Raw genomic sequence first — 26,145 nt, forward strand, 5'->3', positions numbered from 1 at the left:
CTCATATCTCAAATTAGATTGTAAACCCACTGGGGCAGGGACCTTGCTTTTATTTCTTCTGTAAAGCTCCTAGCACATTTCATGTGCTGTAAAATGTGAGAACTTAACTGTCATGTCAGTCACATCCAAAATGATCAGATGTCACTAACTATTCTTAAAGGCCAAATTTCAAATGGGACCTTGAATAGGCTCAATTCCATGGCAAGCACACTCATTTATAAATGCTAGGCTGCAAATGAAGGGTTAGGACATATGGATTAATTTCAGTCTCATTGGAACAAGTCACTCACTTATTTTATCATGTCCCAGTGGGTGACTAAAAGGGGCAGCTTAGATGTTTTTGCTGCTTATGCTTTGGCTGTATGATAAAAATTGTGACATAAGTTACAGTGCCCAGCCACCTCTGAGATCACACACCTCATTAGAAAAAGCTTTTAGGGCTATCTGGCAAAGCAACATACAGCTACAACTGTAAAGATGCTTACCCCTCCTTGTGTTTGTTTCCTTTCCCTTCTAAAAATGTCAGGCCTCATTGCCACTCTTCTTCCTTACTGCAGACCTGGCTTTACAATGGAGGCAGCTTCTCCTGACTGTTCAACATTGAAATTTGCTTTCTGTTTCTAACTTCCTTCTCCTTTACCACTCACAGCCTAACCCACTCAAATTGCCAACAAACCACTAAACTTGACAGATCAAAGCAGCAGCCTGATGACGACCTAATCTCAGTGAGCCCGCCTCAAGGTCAGAGCAAAAAGGCAGCAAATACTGACTAGCATTTTGAAATATGTTTGGGGTCTTCTAGTAGCAACTACAGACAAGTAGTAAAAGCAAAGCTCAGATTTTATTGATGATTAAACAAAAAAAATTAACTTGGGAAGACTACCAGAGACTTTAGCGAATAGCAGGTCACATTTACTCCCGATAACATGCCAGAAGTGCTTCAATTGTTTTAAAGTAAAGTTTAAAAACCTTCTGTTCAATTTTAGTAAGAAAAGGCACCTGACAATGATACCAACTAACAGAGCAGCTGTGGGATTAGCACTCAATTCACCACATCTATACTAACCTTTTTTTGGAAGTCTCCCATCATTACATCTCTACCAGTGGTAGCAAAGATGGGGCAACGGCGTTTCAAGTCACCTTGCCTAGATCTACGCCAGCCTAGAGAAGCACAGTGCCAAACACCCAGCAGTCTACACTAGCGCTACCAACACGTGAAATTGGCTGAAAAAGGCAAACATGACGTGACTGGGTTCAAGCCTGCACCCCATCCCCTCGCGCTGAAGCAGAACGGACAGGCTGGAGTGATCACTCGCTGAGTGGAGCGCGCTCCATAAACACATTACTGCCTCACTGCAAACTCCACTAAACATGATCAACTGGGAAATGCTCCCGAAACAAGTTTTAAACGGTGCATTGAGTTGCTTCTTTCACAAGAAGAACTATCCATAGAACAGGAAAATGGTGGGCCTGGAGCCAAGGTTAGAACCACATACTGTTTCATGTTTCAGAGTAGCAGCCGTGTTAGTCTGTATTCGCAAAAAGAAAAAGGAGGACTTGTGGCACCTTAGAGACTAATAAATTTATTTGAGCATAAGCTTTTGTGGGGGGTGGGGGTGGGGGGGAATAAACAGGGGGAAATAGTTTTACTTTGTATAATGACCCATCCACTCCCAGTCTCTATTCAAGCCTAAGTTAATTGTATCCAGTATGCAAATTAATTCAAATTGCAAACTGGATACAATTAACTTAGGCTTTAATAGAGACTGGGAGTGGATGGGTCATTATACAAAGTAAAACTATTTCCCCATGTTTATTCCACCCCCCACTGTTCCTCAGACTTCAGAGTAACAGCTGTGTTAGTCTGTATTCGTAAAAAGAAAAGGAGTACTTGTGGCACCTTAGAGACTAACCAATTTATTTGAGCATGAGCTTTCGTGAGCTACAGCTCACCGATGAAGTGAGCTGTAGCTCACGAAAGCTCATGCTCAAATAAATTGGTTAGTCTCTAAGGTGCCACAAGTACTCCTTTTCTTATTGTTCCTCAGACGTTCTTGTCAACTGCTGGAAATGGCCCACCTTGATTATCACTACAAAAGGTTTTCTCCCCCCCAACTCTCCTGCTGGTAATAGCTCACCTTAAGTGATCACTCTCGTTACAGTGTGTATGGTAACACCCATTGTTTCATATTCTCTATGTATATAAATCTCCCCACTGTATTTTCCACTGAATGCATCCGATGAAGTGAGCTGTAGCTCACGAAAGCTTATGCTCAAATAAATTGGTTAGTCTCTAAGGTGCCACAAGTCCTCCTATACTGTTTCATATACAACTATTTTAAAACAAACATGCAACTGACCTTTTGCACAGAATAAAAAGAACTGACCACTATGCTGAACGTGCAGGGTACAAGATATTAAACTCTGACCTGAAGGGGGATCCCATTGCCCGTATAATAATGAACTGGTTTCCTAAAAGGACTATCTTTTAGTCTAATGCATGGGATGGAAGCTAAGAAGCTCATGGCCCAAATGACTGCATGTGTAGGGCAAAAGTTCTGCCCAGAAGGTCAGCATGGGCCAGGCAGCCCAGGCCAGGCAGCAGACTGGGAATTTCTAACTTCTCTCCATCTACCAGGAAAGTAGGATCAATAGCAATGGACTTAAGCACTCATTAAGAGTCACCTTTTTAAAGGTCAGAAGCAGAATTAACAGATGAATGACCAGAGTCCAATGTTTATCCAACTTACAAAGAAACTGAGCTTTACTGTCCCTATAGAAGTCAGTGATCACAAGGCAGCATGTGTTAACGTTTGGATAAAAGACATATAACCAATCTGTATTAAAAGAACTGCCTTTACGCAGGACGTAGTTCAATTGTCTATTGCAGCCGTTTGCAAACTTTTTTTTCGCGGACCACTTGAAAATTGCTAAGAGCCTCGGCGGACCACTTAATGATCTTTCCAATTGTTGTTTGTACTGTTAGGTAACTATTGTAAAGCACTTTGGATAAAAGCGCTATATAAAAAAAAACCTTAATTAACTTTTTTTTGTCTACAAATGAAAGCACACAACTCAGATTTTAATATCAGTAGTCTTACCTTTCTAATGCAACGGATGTGCCCTCTCTCCCCCGCCCCAGCAGCCCCCTAACTGGAGCTGGGAAGGAGGAGAGTGACTCTCCAGCAGCCGCAGCCCTGGAGCTGGGGAAAGTCGCCTCTTTCTCTGGCCTCCACAGCGCTGCATGTCCCAAATTCCCTCAATCCCTCCTCACCCCACTGCCCCCTCCCACCTACTCCCCAAGGCCACTACCTTATCTTACAAGTGTGTCTTCTCCAGGGTCCAGGCACCTAATTAGTGGAGCCACGCCTGTGTGGCTCCACTAATTAGGTGGGTGGCCCATCACTCTCTCATGTGCGGCCGCTCAGGCACGCACCTTAGAGGGAACTATCCGCAGACCACCTGAATTTAGCTTGTGTGCCATTGGTGGTCCGCGGACCACAGTTTAAGAACCTCTGGTCTATTGCAACAGAGCTAGCTCTTATTTAAGCAGATTGAAACCAGAAATATTTTATTATTTCTACTAGGACTTCACATAACAAGCTCATACCATAGTGGGAGTTGTCAACAGTCAGCAGTGGAAGGCAATAACCCATTCCTGGAAACATGTCAGTGGTCTTAGGAAAGCACTGCTTCATACCATAGTGATGATATTCAAATACATATATTGGATCAATTTATTCCTTCATCCCTAGATTTGCTCAACATTTCACCATTTGTACAGACTTGACCTAAACTGATACAGAACATAACGAACTTGTACTAACTGGTAAGAAATTTCCCTGTTACACAAGAAGCATTCCTCTCTCAGAGGTTTTATTTATATAAGGATTTCATTGTTCATACCACATGCACTTTGAACACATTTGTCCACAGAACATTTTGCTTTACTACTGTCCCTGGATTGCACACAAATGCTGTTGTGGAGTATGGGCAACTCTTCTAGCAGTAAAATTCCTATGTTTCTACTCCCCCACATACAGGCGCGCATCCCCAGAAGTAAAGCCTCTGAGGATGGATTGCTCTTTCCCCCACATAGATGGTTTAGATTCTCCACCTTTTCAAACATGTGACACTTACAATATCTAAACCAATGATTGTGCGCTAACCCCATCCAGCATGAGATGCTACCTCTGTCCAAGGCGCAGAAGCAGTAACATTCATTAAAGCCAATTAAAGTGCCTGATATTCTAAATATTCAACACTCATCCTGACCTTTAGCTACCACCATCCCTAATTTGTGCAGTCAGTTCCACAGTGATGTCTATGTACGGTATTTCTAATGCACCCAACACTACCCTGCACTTGGTTTTCCCAGGACTGTGGATTGCTAAATTTTGCAGAACAATTAACTACATCCGGTTCTGAGACTTCAGCACCTCCACAATATTTACAAGATTGCTTCTCATGGTACTGGTGCTTACATCAAGAATGTCCCCAAAGCATGTGCATCTTGAAACCCTAGGATTTATTTCTATACAAATACTAAGTATTATAAATTACACGAACAATAGAATGGGTGCAGTTTTGTCAATATAGCATAGTGATCAAATTTATAGCACTCCTGGCAGTTATCCATCAGCTCTGCTAAGAATTCAGCTCAGGATCAAAATGTCAAAATTTACAAAATACAAATGCTCCTTTAAGGCAAAGTTACCAAAAAAAAAAAGAAAAAAAAAGCAGTCCTCAACTCGTAGAATGTAAAGCATCACCATCAACATGCTCTAGCCAACTAAGGATGCTTTACAGCCTATGTACTCAGGTCCTGAGTTGACGGGCAGTTAGTATGTAAAGTTCAAAAGAGAATATATAATATTGTTCCCAGGAGAAGCCCCATGAGAAGGAGAACAAGAGCCCAAGGAAGGCCAGTTAGGGGAGTTTGGAGAGTGCTGAAAGTGGGATTTTCAAACCCTAATTCTCACTGCTTTTAATGGAAATTGGACATCAAGATCCTTTAAGCAGCTTTAAAAATCTCTCTGGCACAGATTATTGTGTGTGTGTTAGAGCCCAAAGCTGTTCAGAGGAAGAAATGGCAAGCTTACCCAGCAATTGCGTGTTGCCAATCCCACAACATTACCAAGAGGAGAAGGAAGCAGAGGCTGCGAAATTGGCACTAGTTAGCAGAGCTGCTGCTCTCATTAGGCAGAAAAAAAGCCGAACAGCCAGGTGGTCGTTGCATTGTGTCAGGGCACAAGAGCCACAGGAAGCAGAGTCCCCCCAAGCAGAGAGCTGGAACACGCGCCACCTCTACATTCAACAGTGCTTCTTCTGCAGAATCTCCCCCTCCAACCCTGCCTAGCTCCATTACATAGTGCTATTCTCCCAAAGCTAGTGCCGAGAAGCTACCATACAAACACACAGATGCAAGTATCAAGACGTCAGAGGAGAGGAAGAGCTGCCATCAAGTCGTTTTTCTAAAAAGCCAGAGACCATGTGAAAACTCGGGAGAAGGGCTAGTGTCTGGCAAAGAGAGATTTAACAGAGTACAATTACAATAAGAACAAGTTAAAGCGATTCTATAGTTCTAAACGCAGACAAAAATGTCGAGTCCCCTGGCAGGCTAGAATCCATCTGCTGGGCAGGAGTTCGCAATCTGGGAGGAGATTATCTCAGCTGCATGCCTCACTGCATCTCTGCCCCCTTTCTGGTCTCCGGGAGAGCCCTCCTCCCCAGTCAGGCCCCATGCCTTTACCTCTCCTGGGACAGAATTCCATAATTCTCCCACTCTTACCCAGCATGCTGTAGCCCAGGACCCACTGCACCAATCACAGTTATCAAGCAGGTCTGACTAGGTTCTTCCCTTGAGGAATTCTGGACCAGTGGTCACTACATATACCAAACAGCTTCCTCAAAACCAAAGCATTGCTATGTTGTTTATTGTTTAGTAGGAACAAAGCACTTAGAGAAAAAGGATTTTAGAACAATATACTTGTATGTCTATCTTATCTAGTGGTTTACCACCCCCAATGGTAACCTAGATAGGCCTACCCTCTTCAGACACCTCCAGCTGGTATCTGTATCTTAATCTAGTTCCCCAAGCAACTCCCCCCTCTCAACAGGCAGAGAGAGTCCCTTTTTACATTGCTACAGTCCTTTTGAGCTTCTGGCTCCCTCCGGTCGGAGCACTGTCTCTCAACAAATCAGGTGTTCGCTGAGAAGTGGCTTATCTTGAGCTAGGCTTATTAAAATTTAGGACTGGAAAGTACCTTCTCTTCAAGATAATTTGCTGCTTTTTCTCTTCCAGCTTATTTTTTCATACAGCCCCCTGTGATGCTATCTAATTAAAATATGACCATGCAAATCATTGCTGCTACCACTGTTAGATAATTGCAACGAATCTTATACAAAATGTGACACGTGGCCAGAAAGGGTTAAGCAGCTTGCAGGATAATTGACCCAGAATCAACCATTAGAGAGATGGTAGAACAGTATGTAAATGGTCATTAGGGCCATTCCATGGTAGATGGTCTAGAACTTTGAAATGCAAACATGTATTGTTAGAAATTAGAGGTGATATTAATTGTATGTATGTACTCATATCTTGTTAAATGCAAGCCATGTAAACACACAGTTTCTGTCACTATAGCTATTGATTCAGAGATCAAAAGGGAATATTAACATTTAGATTAATCTTGGGTGCAATAATGTCATTGTGTATGTGTCTCTTTAAAGTTTGTGATAGACTGCCTAATGGATAAATTGCCTTGTGTTAAATTGGGTAGCTAATCACCGGTGATTCTTAGGAAATCAAAGTATCCGTGACTGCCTATTGTTCGCCTAAGGACTCCGAACTGTATAAAGATGCCTTGGGTCTCAATCCATTTTATCTCAGATCTGCTTGATGCTTCATGCAGGGGAAGCTTAAGCCCAAGATTGAGATCTCCAGCCCTAACCTGGAATTACCCCAAATATAATTATTGGACTATAACCTATGACTAATTCTGAAAGAACTCTTTGCAACTACAAAGCTCACCATCTCTGCTATGAATCAGTCTCAAGAATTGTACTCATGTCTGTATGTATACTGATCTTTTAACCAATACTCCCTCTTTTTTTAAATAAATATTAGTTTAGTTAATAAGAATTGGCTGTAAGCATGTATTTGGGTAAGATCTAGAATATTCATTAACCTGGGAGGTAATGTGTCTGAGCCTTTGGGATTGGTAGAACTTTGTGATGAAGAAGATTTCCAGTAATCCTCCTCATATTTGACTTGGGTGTCTGGGTGGAGGCCTGAGGCCGGGTGGCTTTAAGGAAACTGTGTTGCTGGCTTCTGAGGAACCAGTGAGGTATTAGAGAAGTCTGTTTTGTGCTGGAGGTAAATTTAAGTATTGGAATATCCACCAGCTTTGGGGATTGTCTGCCCCATTCTTTGGAGTTCACCCTAATTGAGTGACCTCAGTTGGCTCCCCTGGGACCCTGGTCACACACCCTAACTAAACCAAACCAATATATTTATGCAATAAACATCTCATCAATCAGATCAACACACAGCATTCATCAGTTACAGGACAGTTCCACTTCTATCAGAGAGCTTAATGAGTAACTCCAAACATCATCTTCCCACAATGGAGCCTTACCTTAAAAGTTGGAATTGGTTGCAGACACCATCAGTGGATCTACCCGCAATGGATTACACACAAAGCATCGGTCTGGAACAACGATAATCCAGTGGAACTGGGTAAGCAGTTTTATTAGTGTATAATGAGCTTTGGACACCCCCTTTATCAAAGGCCAGGACATAAATCCAGGGCTTTATTTAAAAATAAAACAGGTCCTAGGAGACTGGAGAGATCCTGGGACACTCACAAAACATGGCACATCTGACCAAAGAGTGGATAGTGATTCTAGCTCTATAAACATTATCTTTTCACTACAGAACTAGCTACAGCAAGCTCCACAGAGTTACCACGAGAGGTATGTTCTACAAACTCTCTGTCTTAACCGGATTTTTAAAAAAAATACGATTATGTGATTCATGGACCATGGGTTAGGCAATTTCTCACAGGCAAACTGAACGGGAAGAACACACCTTAACCGCTACAGAAACATAGTGAAGGATAAAGGGTGTTTGGAGCCTTCATCCACTCTGAGGTGCCTGTCAATAAGGGTTCAGAGGGAGTGCCCTCTCTCAGAGGACAAGTCGTAAGGGCAAGCAGATAGAAGAGACACTCAAGGACCAAGGAGGAGACAAGAGTCAGCAGGGGTGCAAGTGACAGTAGGAGTCAACAACCCAGGCAGATCAGCATTTTCTCCCCATCCCAACTTACTCCACAGAGAGAAGGGAAAATTGTGTTTGTCCAGCAACTGTCCAGCTCCATCCCAAGTCACAGAGCAGAGGGGACTGGAATTTCCACAGCATGCTGGCTGCTACACTAACAGTTATAGGAACTTTACCTTTGGGTAATTATTTTCTGGTAACAAGCTTTTAGGGCTTCCAAAAAGTCTGCACACGAAGTTATTAGGATGGGGTGCAATATTGCTCTCCTCTAGATACCTTCAAACTTCAACAAACATATTAAAGACTGACTAAGGAAAGGATAAAAAGAAAAGGAGTACTTGTGGCACCTTAGAGACTAACCAATTTATTAGAGCATAAGCTTTCGTGAGCTACAGCTCACTTCCTCAGATGCATATCGCAGTTTCCACGATATGCATCTGAGGAAGTGAGCTGTAGCTCACAAAAGCTTATGATCTAATAAATTGGTTAGTCTCTAAGGTGCCACAAGTACTCCTCTTCTTTTTGCGAATACAGACTAACACGGCTGTTACTCTGAAACCTGTCATAAGGAAAGGATAGAATTAGGAAACAGTGTGTTGCTTCTGATAACAGGATAACATTCGTTTAGCTAAAAGAAAAGGAGTACTTGTGGCACCTTAGAGACTAACAAATTTATCTGAGCATAAGCTTTCGTGAGCTATGGTCCATCTTCACATTTGCAAGGAGTGAGCAAGCAGGTTTATACCAGATACAAAGTGATTTGATGATTACACTCTGTCACATGCTAGCTAGGCTGCCTCTTTACAAGGGGCAAGCTGTTTCTAGTGAATTTACTTTTTGCATTCTCTGTCCTGAAGTGTAACCATCCTGAGCCTGCCGTTAAATCCTGTGTTTAATGGGATTATTTGCTAACTGACAGATTTGCACAATGCCTCTTTAAAGGTATAAGTAAATACTCTTGTGTGGCTAAGGCGGGGACTGTAAAGTATGGGAAAAAGTAGAACTTGAATTTTTCCATTTAAAAGCGAGAGCTAAATGAATGGTTTCAGAGTAGCAGCCATGTTAGTCTGTATCTGCAAAAAGAAAAGGAGGACTTGTGGCACCTTAGAGACTAACCCATTTATTTGAGCATAAGCTTTCGTGAGCTTTTCTTTTTGCGGATACAGACTAACACGGCTGCTACTGTGAAACCAGTAAGTTAGGGTGTGAATCTATTGTCCGTGTGGCCCCTCTGAATAGGATAAACAGGAGTATATCAAAGCATGCTAGGGACCTTTTAGTGCATTGCAGCAGGGTTCACACGGACAGCTAGTGAGCTTAGATTTACACTCCATCTTACTGACTTCATTCAGACAATCCCTCAACAGCATTCCCCATGATATGTTGCTTGACAGATCATCCAGAAGGCTCCTCAGGTGACTCAAAAGATGGTATGCGAGAGAGGCATATAACGAATGCCTAGAAAGAGGTGTTCACCTAGCAGTTGTGGGGTTTTTGAGAGGAATGGGAATGCAGAAGAAAAGAGTTCTACTAAAACCTTTTGAAGGCAGGAGTTATTTCTATCTAGGTATCATTGTTATTAATCATGAACATGATGGTAGTGCTTAAAGACTAAACAAGTGAGGCCTCATGGATGCATTGTATAAGCACAAGAGTAGAAGATGTTCCCTTCCCACACTTCCATCGCCATTTTGTCACTGCAATGTAAACTCCTCTGCAATCTGAAGTCATTTATAAATTTCCAAATGCAAGTTCAACTGATTATTTGATCATGGCAGTCGAAGGAGTAATTAGTAACAGTTTATATGATCCATTCAAAGACTAGTTTTTAGACTGTGGACTCCTTGGGACAAGACTGTCCTTTCTCTATTCAGGAAGCACTTTGCACACTCCAGACACTATCAGAAAAAAAATGATTTGAAGTATCTGTGTCCCCAAGCATGTCTAGAAATGGTTTCATTATTCCTGCAGTTCAAGGGCTCTGTTCTTCAAGTGCTTATACAGCCCAGCACGATACTCAGTATTGAAAACTCAAGTGTTCACTCACATGAGGACCCCACACAGCAACTATGCACAATGTAATCGCTGAATATGCAGTTCGTGGGGTGGGAGGAGGTATTGTTTCATATTCTCTGTGTATATATAAAGTCTGCTGCAGTTTCCACGGTATGCATCCGATGAAGTGAGCTGTAGCTCACGAAAGCTCACGCTCAAATAAATTGGTTAGTCTCTAAGGTGCCACAAGTCCTCCTTTTCTTTTTGCGAATACAGACTAACACGGCTGTTACTCTGAAACATGACAGGGACAGCAGCTAGTGGGGCCCAGCTCACAAATGAATTAACAGACCTCCACAACAAAAAACATGGAAATAGCAGGACTGCAATGGAAAGACATCAGTGGATTTCCTGTGTGGAAACAGACAAGATTGCTGGCCATTGTCCCAAATTCAGAAGATCAGGGAGCCTAAATTGTGTCCGTGCAACCCCCAAATGGGCAATTTAACAGGAATCAAGAGGGCACACCTAGTAGATACATCGGGTGGGTCAGGATATTACTGTCTTCATCTTCAGTAAGAAAGTGCAGCATGTGAAGATTACATATTCTGGAACTTGATGGGACCTAGTTGCTCAGATCAAGGTACAGCACTGCATGCTGGGACCTGCAATCTCCACTGGTCACACCATCATTTGGATAACGGAGCCCTATGGCGCCTTCAAGAGCCACATCAGACGCACAAACCATACTTCCAGCTGCTCTTGCTATAATCCAGTACATCCTCTCTTCATCCTGCCATGCAGGAAAAGAATTCACCATTTAGATGAACAAAATGAAGTCTCCACTGTCTCTTAATCCTGCAAGGGAACGCTGAATTTTGATGCTCCAAAGAGTCATTGTTTCAAAGAAGGTAATTTAGTAGTACTGTACTCTCACTATGCTAGGAGTAAAGTTAGCCCAGGAATAACCTCTTACTGTAGCTTTGTCAGGTGCCTTTCATCCCAAAGGACCGACAGTGCTTTAAAGACTACAGACACAAGATCACTTCCCCCACCACCACAGAAGTGACCTGACTTCTGGGGCAAACATGACAGCTATTTAACAGCACAATACTTTACAGTAGCTTTGGGCAGAAACTAAAACTGCAGAAGAAATGTTTAAGTAGGCAGAATGCACCCAAGTAAAACAGGAGTTGGCACAGATGTGGAGATTAAAATCCTCCACTCTTGCAAAAAGTGAAATTGGATATTTTCACGTGGTCAGAAACTTGGTTTGAGTGTAAGAATCTACCCTTTAAAATGAGTGACTCTGTAAGAATGGCATCTTACTATTCAACAGATCTACTTTCTGCTCAAATAAATTGGTTAGTCTCTAAGGTGCCACAAGTACTCCTTTTCTTTCTGCATGTAATCAGTCAGACTTGCTCACCTGAGCGACAAAAACAAGTTTTAATTTTAACACATTAACACTGCAGAATCCACACAGCAATGGAACAGCAAGGTGGATGCTTTCTGGGCTCTCACAAAACCAAGAGAATTGTTTATCAAGTTTCAATAGAACACTAAAAATAAAAATACTGGAGTTACTAAGGATAGAATCTGATCTGCAGAATATTTATTACTGGTGACGATACATGAGCCAGAAAGCACCTCATTTGATTTATAGCTTGAGTCTGTGGCACTATCATGTAAAATGCAAGTCTGCTTTTTTGAAGACACTTAGAAGCTAAGTTAGGTCTCTGGAGCTGCTGAAATACAAATGTTGAATCCCACAAGGCCCCTTACGGAGAAGCTTGTTTCAAATTAGAACCATGCTTTGCATTCCTCCTGAAAGACAGCATCAATACAGTACTCTCCTGCACCGTGCTGGGAAGTCGTGCCCACTGAATCATGAACACCAGGTCCTACAGCACCTGCAGCTAGACTACAAAAATTGGAAGTCATGTGACAGCAACAATGCAGTGGTTCTCAACCTGTGGCCCTATCAGCACACAGCTGCAGCCCATGTGACATCCTCAGGGCCACACAAATACTATATATATTGTGTGGATGTCGTCCACATAACAGAGAGAGCGCTTCATGTGCGGCCCACAGTAGTAAATAGGTTGAGAACCACTGCATTAGTGGTAAGCTACTAGGGCAGCCATGCAAACCTGCTCTGTCCTGTCATGGTGCCATGACTACACCAGTGCTTGCAATATTCATGGCAGCAGTTGTAATACAGGTAATAATTTTTCTTGTGTAGACCAAATCTAGGGTGAGAGTTCTCCGAGGAACACCAAGAAGTAACCTAACCCAATAATGCTTCTGACTAGACCACAAGTTAAAACTATCCCAGTTTTCACATCCGGAAATAGAAATGGCAAAGAAAAAGTGTGGCCTGAGGCAAAAGCAAGCAGTTGTTACAGGAGACTACTTGAGAAAGTACTATTTACACAAAACAAACTGTTCATTGCTCAGCTTTGCGAACCAGACGACTAAAGTATACCTTCTGCTCACAGCCACAAGTTGGTTCCACCAGGCAGCTTTCAATTAGCAACATATGGGCCACATATCTAGAAATAAGAAAAGGAGGACTTGTGGCACCTTAGAGACGAACCAATTTATTTGAGCATAAGCTTTTGTGAGCTACTTCATTGGATACATGTTTTTATACACACAGACCATGAAAAAATGGGTGTTTATTACTACAAACACCCATTTTTTCATAGTCTGTGTGTATAAAAACATCCTCACTTTTTTTCATGGTCTGTGTGTATAAAAACAAACATCTTCTGTATTTTCCACAGTATGCATCTGATGAAGCGAGCTGTAGCTCACGAAAGCTCATGCTCAAATAAATTGGTTAGTCTCGAAGGTGCCAAGTCCTCCTTTTCTTTTTGCAAATACAGACTAACACGGCTGTTACTCTGAAACATATCTTAGAAATAGTATTTCAGACATGTCAAGAACCCCAAAATTCTGTTCCACGGGACTTTGGAATAAGCTTTAAGACAGGAAAAGACCACCAAAACAAAGTCTGGTACACACTTAACTTGCTATGTGCCTGGTTTGGTATTGATGTTAATAAGTTAAAAACTTATTCAGAGAAGGGTTCTCAGGCAAACTAGTCCCAAGGGCAAGGTTAGCCACTGGCACATGAGACTGGATCTGAGTAAAGAGAGAGGAGGGCTAACTCAAAAGTAAACTAGTTTAAGAAGGTAAGTAGTGTATTGCTAGCATAGCCAGGTTAACAAGCAACTGCTGCTCTACAGACAAGAAACAAGCTGTTTGCAAACACTGCCAAGTTAACCTTCACGCTCGATTTCAATATTTCGTTTTTTGCTTTGCATGACAGAAGTTTCAAACTTTGAAAACTCCAATCTGCTGTTTGTCTGTTTACAGACAGCTAGCATTTTTGCTTACTCAGAACTGTGAGAAACAACATTCTCCATAGGCATTGGTTATCCCAGAGAGTCACTAGTGACTGCCAATGTACAACATGCCTTATGAATCTGCTTAAACTTCAGCTAGTGGTATGCATCTGGTCCCAGCTTCTTAACAGAACCAAAATTAACATTTCTGGCCAAGAACAAAAAGATAAATATCCACTAAAAAGAGTTCCTTTCTCCTGAAAACACTTAATTGAAACAATAAAGGAATCTCCCTAGTGCACTCGTATTCAAACTTGTTTTCTGGTGACCCAATTGAAGAAAATTGTTGATGCCCGCAACTCAGGGCTGGGGCAGAGGGTTGGGGTGCAGGGGATGGAATGCTTGGGGACATGAAGGGATGCAGGAGTGGGGACAGGGATGAGGGGTTTGGGGTGCAGAAAGCAGCTCCAGGTTTGGAGGGAGGGCTCAGGGCTGGGGATTGGCAGGCAGGGTTGGTCCCAGGCAGCAGCACAGCAGAGATGCTAAGGCAGGCTTCCTGCCTGTCCTGGCATTACAGACTGCACCGTACCCCAGAGGAGGCCAGCAGCAGGTCCGGCTCCTAAGCAGAGACCCGCAAGCGGCTCCACATGGTTCTTGCCTGCAGAGACCACACACCCCAGCTCCCACTGGCTGGTTCACGGCCAATGGGAGTGCAGCGCCAGTGTTCAGGGCAGGGCAGTGCCTGGAACCCCATGGCCTGCCCCGCCTAGGGGGCAGATCTGCTGTTGGCTACTTCCAGGGCACAGTGTGGTGTGAGAACAAGTAGGAACTAGCCTGCCTTAGCCAGGCAGCACCGCTGATGCCCCTTTTAACCACCCAGTCAGCAGTGCTGAGGAGAGCCGCGGGGACCCAGTGCTTGATGTTCCTTGACCCAGTACTGGGTTGCGACCCACAGTTTGAAAACCACTGCCCTAGTGTATACCAAAGCCCTCACGCCTGTAAATAAGATAGCTAAACATTAGGTCAGCCTATGTCCTACTAAAGTATGACCTTGTATAACCTGCCTTTCCTCTTGCTTTTTCAGTTACAAGTTCTCCTCTTAGTCATTATAAACGGTGAAAGATTTCCACGTAGCCCGGGGCCAGCTAATGGGCGTGAACAAGGAATGGCAGGTGCCCGTGTCGGGGACCATAGCACAGCTGTTCAATAAAAATCAGACCCAATTCAAAGAAAGCGCTGCTGAAGGCAAAACGCAGCGCCGGCAGGCGAGCCAGAGCGGTGACCCAGGGCGGAGCAGAGGCACATGCCCGACCGGTTCGCACCCCAGCCCCTCACCTGCGCGGCTCAGTGGCGGGCGTGGCGCGGAGCACGTGTTCCACAGGTTACACCCCTGGGCCAGAGGCAGGCGCCGGGGAAAGGGCCAGCAGCGGCCCCCGGCCCAAAGGCAGCCGCGCCCCCAGGGCTGCCCCGCCTCACCTTGAACTCGCGGCTGTGCTGCGGGGTGTACTCCAGCGTCCAGAGCGCCCGCACCAGCTGCGCCAGCTGCTCGGTGACCTCGCCCTTGGGCGGCGGCGGGGCGGCGTCGCCGGGCGGCGGGGCGGCGTCCGCGGCGCGGGGCGGCTCGCCGCCCGCCTGGCCCCGGTAGTGCTCCAGCGCCAGGTACTCGGCGAAGAGCTCGGTGTTGCTGAGGCACTGCAGGACGGCGTTCATGAAGCACGTGTTCCCGTGGTTCTTCAGCCCGGCCACCCCGGGCACCGGCTCCAGCGCCTCGGGGGGCGGCGGCGGCGGCTCGGGGCTGGGCGGCGGCGGCGGCGGCCGGGCCGGGTGGAAGCAGCTGCCCAGGCCGCGGGCCGCCGCCGGCGGGGGCAGGCGCGGGGGCTGCGGGCCGCGGGCCGCCTCGGGCTCGCTGCTGTAGTGCGACAGGGTGGAGAGGGTCTTGAGCACCCGGCTCATGAAGCCGCTGAGCGAGCGGGCCGAGCCCGCGCCGGCCCGGCCACGGAACAGCCGCTTGCTGAAGGAGCGTTTCTCTGGGGGGCCGCCGGCCGGCCCGGGGCCGCCCACCCTGGACATGGCTCCCGAGCCCACGGCACATCCCCGGCGGGCGCTGCGATGGACCGCGGCCTCCCGTAGCCTCTGCAGCCCGGCTCCCGTCCCCGCTGGGCGGCGAGCAGAGCGGCGGGGGGGGGGCTCACCGGGACTCCACGGAGCGGCGGGGGGCGGGGCCACCGCGGGTCACGTGCCCGCCGTGAGGCCGCCGGCGCCATGTTGGGCGCGGGCCGGCCCGGCGCCATCTTTACTGGGGCGGCCCGTTCGGAGCCCGCCACGGGGGCCAGAGCTGGCGGCCAGGGTCCCCTTCCACATCGCTGCGCAGCCCCAGCCCCGAGTACAGCAGCGGCCCTGGCGGGAAACCCCTCCGGGGCCCGCAACGGGCGCCGTCCGCAGGATCCTGCCTAGCGCCCCCTCAGCGCCTGCCCGCCCGGCACCCCCGCCCCAGGGCCCGGCAGACCCTAGGCCGGGCAGGGGGCGGAGGGTGGCACCAGAGGCCATCTTCTGCCACCAACTGCCCCGCCTGTCCCTGGTCTGTCACCAACTGCCACCAACTGCCACCAACTGCCCCGCCTGTCCCTGGTCTGTCACCAACTGCCACCAACTGCCCCGCCTGTCCCTGGTCTGTCACCAACTGCCATCTTCTGCCACCAACTGCCCCGCCTGTCCCTGGTCTGTCACCAACTGCCATCTTCTGCCACCAACTGCCCCGCCTGTCCCTGGTCTGTCACCAACTGCCACCTTCTGTCACCAACTGCCACCAGCTGCCCTGCCTGTTCCTCTTCTGCCACCAACTGCCACCTTCTGTCACCAGCTGCCCCGCCTATCCCTCTTCTGCCACCAACTGCCCCGCCTGTCCCTGGTCTGTCACCAACTGCCACCTTCTGCCACCAACTGCCACCAACTGCCCCGCCTGTCCCTGGTCTGTCACCAACTGCCACCTTCTGTCACCAACTGCCACCAACTGCCCCGCCTGTCCCTGGTCTGTCACCAACTGCCACCAACTGCCCCGCCTGTCCCTGGTCTGTCACCAACTGCCACCTTCTGCCACCAACTGCCACCAACTGCCCCGCCTGTCCCTGGTCTGTCACCAACTGCCACCTTCTGTCACCAACTGCCACCAACTGCCCCGCCTGTCCCTGGTCTGTCACCAACTGCCACCAACTGCCCCGCCTGTCCCTGGTCTGTCACCAACTGCCACCTTCTGCCACCAACTGCCCCGCCTGTCCCTGGTCTGTCACCAACTGCCATCTTCTGCCACCAACTGCCACCAACTGCCCCGCCTGTCCCTGGTCTGTCACCAACTGCCACCTTCTGTCACCAGCTGCCACCAACTGCCCCGCCTGTCCCTGGTCTGTCACCAACTGCCACCTTCTGCCACCAACTGCCCCGCCTGTCCCTGGTCTGTCACCAACTGCCATCTTCTGCCACCAACTGCCCCGCCTGTCCCTGGTCTGTCACCAACTGCCACCTTCTGTCACCAACTGCCACCAGCTGCCCTGCCTGTTCCTCTTCTGCCACCAACTGCCACCTTCTGTCACCAGCTGCCCCGCCTATCCCTCTTCTGCCACCAACTGCCCCGCCTGTCCCTGGTCTGTCACCAACTGCCATCTTCTGCCACCAACTGCCCCGCCTGTCCCTCTTCTGCCACCAACTGCCACCTTCTGTCACCAGCTGCCCCGCCTATCCCTCTTCTGCCACCAACTGCCCCGCCTGTCCCTGGTCTGTCACCAACTGCCACCTTCTGCCACCAACTGCCCCGCCTGTCCCTCTTCTGCCACCAACTGCCATCTTCTGCCACCAACTGCCCCGCCTGTCCCTCTTCTGCCACCAACTGCCATCTTCTGCCACCAACTGCCCCGCCTGTCCCTCTTCTGCCACCAACTGCCACCTTCTGTCACCAGCTGCCCCGCCTATCCCTCTTCTGCCACCAACTGCCCCGCCTGTCCCTGGTCTGTCACCAACTGCCACCTTCTGCCACCAACTGCCCCGCCTGTCCCTCTTCTGCCACCAACTGCCATCTTCTGCCACCAACTGCCCCGCCTGTCCCTGGTCTGTCACGAACTGCCACCTTCTGTCACCAACTGCCACCAACTGCCCTGCCTGTCCCTGGTTTGTCACCAACTGCCACCTTCTGTCACCAGCTGCCCCGCCTATCCCTCTTCTGCTACTAACTGCCCTGCCTGTCCCTGGTTTGTCACCAACTGACATCTTCTGTCACCAGCTGCCACCAACTGCCCCGCCTGTCCCTGGTTTGTCACCAGCTGCCCTGCCTGTCACCAACTGCCACCAGCTGCCCTGCCTGTCCCTGGTCTGTCACCAACTGCCATCTTCATTCACCAGCTGCCACCAACTGCCCCGCCTGTCCCTGGTTTGTCACCAACTGCCACCTGTCACCAACTGCCACCTTCTGTCACCAGCTGCCCCGCCTATCCCTCTTCTGCTACTAACTGCCCTGCCTGTCCCTGGTTTGTCACCAACTGACATCTTCTGTCACCAGCTGCCACCAACTGCCCCGCCTGTCCCTGGTCTGTCACCAGCTGCCATCTTCTATCACCAGCTGCCCCGCCTATCCCTCTTCTGCCACCAGCTGCCCTGCCTGTCCCTGGTCTGTCACCAACTGCCACCTTCTGTCACCAGCTGCCCTGCCTGTCCCTGTTCTGCCACCAACTGCCACCAACAGCCCTGCCTGCCCCACTTCTTCCATCAACTGCCCCGCCTGTCCCTGTTCTCTCACCAACTGCCACGTTGTCACCAACTGCCCCGCCTGTCCCTCTTCTGCCACCTTCTGCCATCAACTGCCCCGCCTGTTCCTCTTCTGCCATCAACTGCCCTGCCTGTCCCTGTTCTGCCACCAACTGCCACCTTCTGTCACCAACTGCCCTGCCTGCCCCACTTCTTCCATCAACTGCCCCGCCTGTCCCTGTTCTCTCACCAACTGCCACCTTCTGCCATCAACTGCCCCGCCTGTCCCTCTTCTGCCATCAACTGCCCTGCCTGTCCCTGGTCTGTCACCAACTACCATCTTCTGTCACCAACTGTCACCAACTGCCTCGCCTGTCACCAGCAGCCATCTTCTGTCACCAACTGCCCCGCTTGTCCCTCTTCTGTCCCCAACTGCCCCACCTGTCACCAACTGCCCTGCCTGTCCCTATTCTGCCACCAACTACCTCGCCTGCCACCAACTGCCCCGCCTGTCCCTCTTCTGTCACCAACTGCCTTGCTGGTCACCAGCAGCCATATTCTTCCACCAACTGCCCTGCCTGTCCCTCTTCTGTCACCAGTGGCCATGTTCTGTCACCAGCTGCCTTGCCTGTCACCAGCAGCTGTGTTCTGCCACAGCCTGTCACCAACTGTCCCACCTGTCACCAGTGGCCATATCCTACCACCAATGGCCACATTCTGTCACAGCCTGTCATCAAGTGCCCTGCTTGTCACTAGTAAGGTTACCACCCAGCCAGTATTTGACTGGCCTGGCTGTTTTGGGGGGGGCGGGGGTTAATGGATTTGCCAGTTGCCAGAAAAATAATTTAATCTGCCGGGTTTGGTTTGTTTTTTTTTGCTGGGTCTAAAGATTTGCATTATCACAATATACTGGGATATCTAATGTTAAAAGTTTCTTTTTAGTGTATGCACAACGTGTCTCAAGTGGCATGTGACCAGGATTCATCACCAAATTTAGTCCACTGGTTGGATCACTGGCAGGGAGTGTGACGTGAACCATGTTTCATGCCCCCCCAAAAGTTTCTGTGTCTAGATAAAGATGCTGCAGTGTTCACACTTCCATAGTTAAGCAATAACAGATCAAAACTGTTGAAAATGTAGCAGCTGTCTGCCCACCAACACGCAAGTGCACTGTGCTTGTGTGTGAGAGAGGATTTGAGTCGCGAGGGAGGAGACGTGAGGCATATTAAATAATGGAAGATGAGGGCAATGGTGCAAGTGATCCTACTACACCCCGGAAAAAAAATCTCGCACATTCAGTGACAAGAAACAAACTACAAGGACCAGCTGGCAAAATGTGCTGATAAACAAATGTCCGTTTATTATCAATGATGTTATCAATCTTATCTATATGTGTTATCTCTCTAGATACTATAAGTGGCTGTTGAAGGGGGGGAGTTGTGGAGTTACCTTGTCGTTTGGGTTATGGCAAGCGTGCCTTGTTGGGGGAAGGGGTTGCTGGGTTTTTTGCATTTCAAAGATGGTAACCCCAGTCACCGAGGGCCGTGTTCTGCCGCTAACTGCCCCACCTGTCACTAGTGGCCATGTTCTGCCATCAGCTGCCCTGCCTGTCACCAATGGCCATGTTATGTCACAGCCTGTTACAACTTCCCCATCTCTCACCAGTGGCCATGTTCTCATGGAGGACAGGAGAGATACTCAAGGACTGGAAAAGGGCAAATACAGTACCTATTTGTATAAAGGGGAATAAGGAAACCCAGGGAGTTATAGACTGGTTAGCTTCACGTCAGTACCTGGCAAGATAATGGAACAAATAATCAATTTGTAAGCACCCAGAACAAAATAAGATGATGAGTAACAGTCAACATTGATTTGTCAAGAACAAATCATGTCTAACCAACCTGATATCCCCCTTTGACTGGGTAACAAGCCTTGTGGGTAGAGGGGAGCAGTATATACGATATACCTCGACTTTAATAAGGCTTTTGACACTGTCTCACACGATCTCATAAACAAACTAGAGAAATACAGCCTAGACAAACCTACTATAAGGTGGGAGCAAAACTGCTTGGGAAACTGTACTCAGAAGCCAATGCTCAAACCACTGAGCTATCTCTCCTCCTCAGAGAGTAATTATCAATGGTTCACAATCAAGCTGGAAGGGCATATCGAGTGCGGTCCTGCATGAATCTGTCCTGGGTCTGGTTCTATTCAATATCTTCATAAATGATTTGGATAATGGTTTATAGAGAGTACACTTATAAAGTCTGTGGATAATACCAAAATAGGAAGGGTTGCAAGCACTTTGGAGGACAGGATTAGAATTCAAAATGATCTTGATAAACTGGAGAAATTGTCTGAAAATTCATAGGATGAAATTCAGTAAGGATAAATGCAAAGTATTACACTTAGGAAGAAATAATCAACTGCACAAATACAAAATGGGAAATGAGTGCCTAGGAAGGAGTACTGCCAAGAAAAGAATCTGGGGGTTATAGTGGATCACAAATTAAATGTGAGTTAACAGTATAATACCATTGCAAAAAAAGCAAAATCATTCTGGGATGTATTAGCAGGAGTGTCATAGGAAAAACATGAGAAGTAATTCTTTTACTCTACTTAGCACTGATAAAGCCTCAACTGGAGTAGTGTGTCCAGTTCTAGGCACCACACTTTGGGGAAAATGTAGATAAATTGGAGAAAGTTCAGGGGAGAGCAACAAAAAATGATTAAACATCTAGAAAACATGACCTTGAGGAAAGATTGAAAAAAATGGATTTGTTTAGTCTGGGGAAGAGAAGACTGAGGTGGGACATGATAACAGTCTTCAAGTACAAAAAAGGTTGTTACAAAAAGGAGGGTGATAAACTGTTCTCCTGAGGACAAGGCAAGAAGTAATGAGCTTAGATTGCAGCAAGGGAGGTTTAGATTAGACATTAGGAAAAACTTCCTTACTCTAAAGGGTAGTTAAGCACTAGAACAAATTACCTAGGGAGGTTGTGGAATTTCCATCATTGGAGGTTTTTAAGAACTGATTAGACTGACACCTGTCAGAGATGGTCTAGATAATACCTTAGTCCTGCCGCAGTGGGCAGGGGACTGGATTAGATGACCTATTGAGGTCCCTTGCAGTTCTACATTTCATAGAATTGTAGGACTGGAAGGGACCTTGTGAGGTCTTCTACTCCAGTCCCTGCACTCATGGCAGGACTAAGTTATTATCTAGACCAAGGGTCTCAAACAGCGGCCAGTGAAGTTATTTCCTGTGGCCTGCCATAGGCGCTGACTCCACCAGCAGCCAAGCTGCCCTCCACCCCTTCTTCCCCCCCTGAGCACGCTGCATCCCTGCTCCTCCACTTACCTCCCAGCACATCCCGCCACTAAACAGCTGTTTGGTGGCACTTAGGACTTTCTGGGAGGGAGGGGGAAGGAGCAGGGACACAGCATGCTCAGGGGAGGAGGCAGAGAAGAGGCGGGGCCAGGGCGGGAATTTGCGGAAGGGGTTGGAATAGGGCGGAGTTGGGGTGGGGACTTTGGGGAACGGATTGGAATGGGGGTGGGGCCTCGTGGACTAGACCAGCAGTCTGAGGTATGAATTTCAGCATGTATGGTTCTTTGCTGTGAGTAGTTGCAAAGAATGTTTGTTAAAAGAGGCAACGTATTTTGATTGAATAGTTACTTTAAAAAGTTCCTGCCATTACGGTGATGTTGATAGACTGTTAGTGTAGATCATCATCAGTGTTACTGACCACATAAGGAATAATTACAAGTGTTTATATTTTATTAAATCCCTCTTCGCATTACAGTTTTTAAAAAGTTATTACATTGACTTTTAATAGCACACTATATTACTCTTCATTTTTGACTATACTTTTGTATCGTTGTATGAAAAGGTTTCAGTGATGCGGCCCTCAGGCCAATGTACTAGTGCTCATGCAGCCCTCGTGGTGATCTGAGTTTGAGATCCTTGATCTAGACCATTCCTGACAGGTGTTTGTCTAACCTGCTCTTAAAAATCTCCAATGATGGAGATTCCAAAACCTCCCTGGGCAATTTATTCCAATGCTTGACCACCCTGACAGTTAGGAAGTTTTTCCTAATGTCCAACCTAACCCTCCCTTGATGCAATTTAAGCCCATTGCTTCTTGTCCTGTCCTCAGTGGTTAAGGAGAACAATTTTTCTCCCTCCTCCTTGTAATAATAAAGGCAAAAAGTTCTGAGACATTCACAGTTGCTCCTGAGATCACGCTTTTAAAAGCTCAGAATATCACAAGACGTGTGATAATATCACAAGAGCTGGAAAGTCTGCTGCCTGCCACTGTGCCTGCTGCCACCCACTGCAACCCTCCCCTGATGCCTGTATCACTCACCACTACCATCACTGCCCCTCCCTCTCACAACATGCCACAATTGCTCCCATATGTCAGCAACTGCCACTCCAATTGCCACCTGGGCAGTCTCTGTTCTGTGATGAAAACTGGACATGAGCCTCCAGGACTGCCAGTCCAGCACATTTCCCCAGCATAAGGTTCACTTAAAGAGTAAGGATTATGCCTGCAGACCCACCCCATACTCACATGCTCGTGTCAGCTTTTGACATCCCCTGACAACGGGGCCCTGGCCTGGCTAGCTTCTAGGTGCTACCTCATTATAAATGTTAAAATAATAATAATTTTGTTCTCATCCCAAAGCATCTTCACTGACATGGCAAACAGTGCGGCATCCCCATCCATTCCTGCCCGTGGCTCATCCCTCCATTAAGCCCAGCCTGATCATGTCCCTGCACACTGTGTCCCACCATCTAGTTGGTGGTTGGCCTCTAGGTCTGGCTGACCTTGGTTGCATTGGCATTAATAATAATTAATAACTTCTCCAAGCAAAGGGAAACTTGCCTTTGGGGCACGCTGCTGCCATTCTCTACCCTGAGACCCTTCACATAGTGCCCGGGGCAGCGCTCCTTGCTCCCAGGCTCAGTCAGACACTTACCTTCAACCTCAGGCACTAATCATTAGTTCACCCCCATGTGCACATGCCATGCACTCTTATTTCTCCAGGCCCGCATTTCCTGTAGATTTCCTATGTTTTCTTTGGCACCAATGACCCTTCAGTGTGTGCCAGTCCCATGCCTCCAACGCCTGGCTTTCCTCCATGTTCAGGGATTGGCAGCAGCTCAAGGGCTGGGCTTCCTATATTTATTTGTAAAGAGGTAACTGGGTAAAGATCACTACGAATGGGGGGAGGTCAACTAAATATTTCTCTTCTCTTTTTAGGGGAGAGTGGAAGGGAGGTCCAAAGGGGAAACCCAGCAGGGCCCCCCGGTGTGTTTACTGAGCTAGTGGGGAATTAAGGACAGTTCAGAGCTGTAATAACTAAACATATTTGAAGGAGAATGTGGTTTTACAAAATAAGGAGTGATAAGAGCCCAGGAGACATGGCAGATTTAAAGATGAAAACTATGGGGCAGATCCTGCACTGCAACTCACGAGAGACAGTGCACAGAAAGTGCAGTCGAGGGAGGGAGGGAGGACAAGGTGACTTTAAGCCACCTTTGTGCCTTCCAGATTCTGAGCCTCTAATGGGGCCTAAACATCCCTCAACATAATTTAGAGCAACTACGAGCATAAGCTAGGGCCACCAGGTATCCGGTTTTGGACCAGAACACCCAGTCAAAAAGGGATCCTGGCAGCTCCGGTCAGCACCACTGACCAGGCCGTTGACTGTCCGGTGGGCGGTGGCAGCATGCGGCGGGGCTGGCAGGTTCCCTGCTAGCCACCATGCTGCATGGCTCCCAGGTCAGGAAGCAGCCAGCATGTCAGGCTCCTAGCCTAAGGGGCAGCCAGGGGGGTCTGCGTGCTGCCCGCCCCCCGCCCGCCGGCGCTGCTCCCATTGGCTGGGTCGGGTCAAGGTAGGGGAGGAACTAGCGCAACTTGCAAGCACTCAGCAGGCTGCTGTTGAGTCGTGTGGCGTGCGCCTCTCCCGCTGCTGCCCGGCTTCTCCTCCTCACGCTCCTCATGCCGCTGGGCTCGAGCTGCAGCCAGTGCCCTGCAGCGACCCAGGGTCTGTCTGTCATCCCATTGCCGGCACCCAGGAGTTTGAGGTATGTGTATCCTCATCTCCAAGTGCTAGGAATGGGGCTACACCCCCATCTCCCCCCTACTGCATCCCTCCCCGTCCCAACCCCGCCGCACCCCCATCCCCCCATCAGTGCATCCCTCCCCGTCCCAACCCCACTGCACTCCCGTCACTGCATCCCTCCCCGTCCCAACCCCGCCGCACCCCCGTCCCCCGTCACTGCATCCCTCCCCGTCCCAACGCCGCCGCACCCCCATCCCCCCATCATTGCATCCCTCCCTGTCCCAACCCCACCGCACCCCCATCCCCCCATCAGTGCATCCCTCCCCGTCCCAACCCCACCGCACTCCCGTCACTGCATCCCTCCCCGTCCCAACCCCGCCGCACCCCCGTCCCCCGTCACTGCATCCCTCCCCGTCCCAACCCCGCCGCACCCCTGTCCCCCGTCACCGCATCCCTCCCCGTCCCAACCCCGCCGCACTCCCATCCCTCGTCACTGCATCCCTCCCCGTCCCAACCCCGCCGCACCCCCATCCCCCCATCATTGCATCCATCCCTGTCCCAACCCCACCGCACCCCCATCCCCCCATCATTGCATCCCTCCCCGTCCCAACCCCACCGCACTCCCATCCCCCGTCACTGCATCCCTCCCCTTCCCAACCCCGCTGCACCCCCATCCCCCGTCACTGCATCCCTCCCCGTCCCAACCCCACCGCACTCCCATCCCCCTCCACTGCATCCCTCCCCGTCCCAACCCCACCGCACCCCCATCCCCCGTCACTGCATCCCTCCCCGTCCCAACCCCACCGCACCCCCATCACTGCATCCCTCCCCGTCCCAACCCCGCCGCACCCCCGTCCCCCGTCCCCGCATTCCTCCCCGTCCCAACCCCGCCGCACTCCCATCCCTCGTCACTGCATCCCTCCCCGTCCCAACCCCGCCGCACCCCCATCCCCCGTCCCCGCATTCCTCCCCGTCCCAACCCCGCCGCACTCCCATCCCTCGTCACTGCATCCCTCCCCGTCCCAACCCCGCTGCACCCCCGTCCCCCTCCACTGCATCCCTCCCCGTCCCAACCCCACCGCACCCCCATCCACCCATCACTGCATCCCTCCCCGTTCCAACCCCACCACACCCCCATCCACCCATCACTGCATCCCTCCCCGTTCCAACCCCACCACACCCCCATCCCTCGTCACTGCATCCCTCCCCGTCCCAACCCCACCGCACCCCCATCCCCCGTCCCCGCATTCCTCCCCGTCCCAACCCCACCGCACTCCCATCCCTCATCACTGCATCCCTCCCCGTCCCAACCCCACCGCACCCCCATCCCCCCATCACTGCATCCCTCCCCGTCCCAACCCCACCGCACCCCCATCCCCCGTCACTGCATCCCTCCCCGTCCCAACCCCGCCGCACCCCCGTCCCCCGTCACTGCATCCCTCCCCGTCCCAACCCCGCCGCACCCCCGTCCCCCGTCACTGCATCCCTCCCCGTCCCAACCCCGCCGCACCCCCGTCCCCCGTCACTGCATCCCTCCCCGTCCCAACCCCGCCGCACCCCCATTTCCCCATCATTGCATCCCTCCCCGTCCCAACCCCACCGCACCCCCATCCGCCCATCATTGCATCCCTCCCCGTCCCAACCCCACCGCACCCCCGTCCCCTGTCACTGCATCCCTCCCCGTCCCAACCCCGCCGCACCTCCGTCCCT

General features: G+C 49.3%; 1 protein-coding gene across 2 annotated transcripts in view; it reads right to left on the reverse strand.

Moving 5' to 3' along the window:
* USP31 (ubiquitin specific peptidase 31) overlaps positions 1 to 15,778 on the reverse strand; it is a 63,912-nt gene extending 48,134 nt beyond the window's left edge. The window contains exon 1 of one of the 2 annotated variants that reach the window (XM_084641784.1): positions 15,106 to 15,778. In XM_084641784.1, coding sequence (XP_084497910.1) covers positions 15,106 to 15,699 — 594 coding nt within the window. In that variant the 5' untranslated portion in view covers positions 15,700 to 15,778. Of the gene's footprint in view, positions 1 to 485; positions 586 to 15,105 lie in introns of those variants that run through there. The other variant, XM_084641785.1, reaches the window with a different exon arrangement.
* Between the last annotated feature and the right edge of the window lie 10,367 nt (positions 15,779 to 26,145).

This window comes from Lepidochelys olivacea (assembly GCF_965140295.1).
Source record: "Lepidochelys olivacea isolate rLepOli2 genome assembly, chromosome: 10".
NCBI lineage: Eukaryota > Metazoa > Chordata > Testudines > Cheloniidae > Lepidochelys > Lepidochelys olivacea.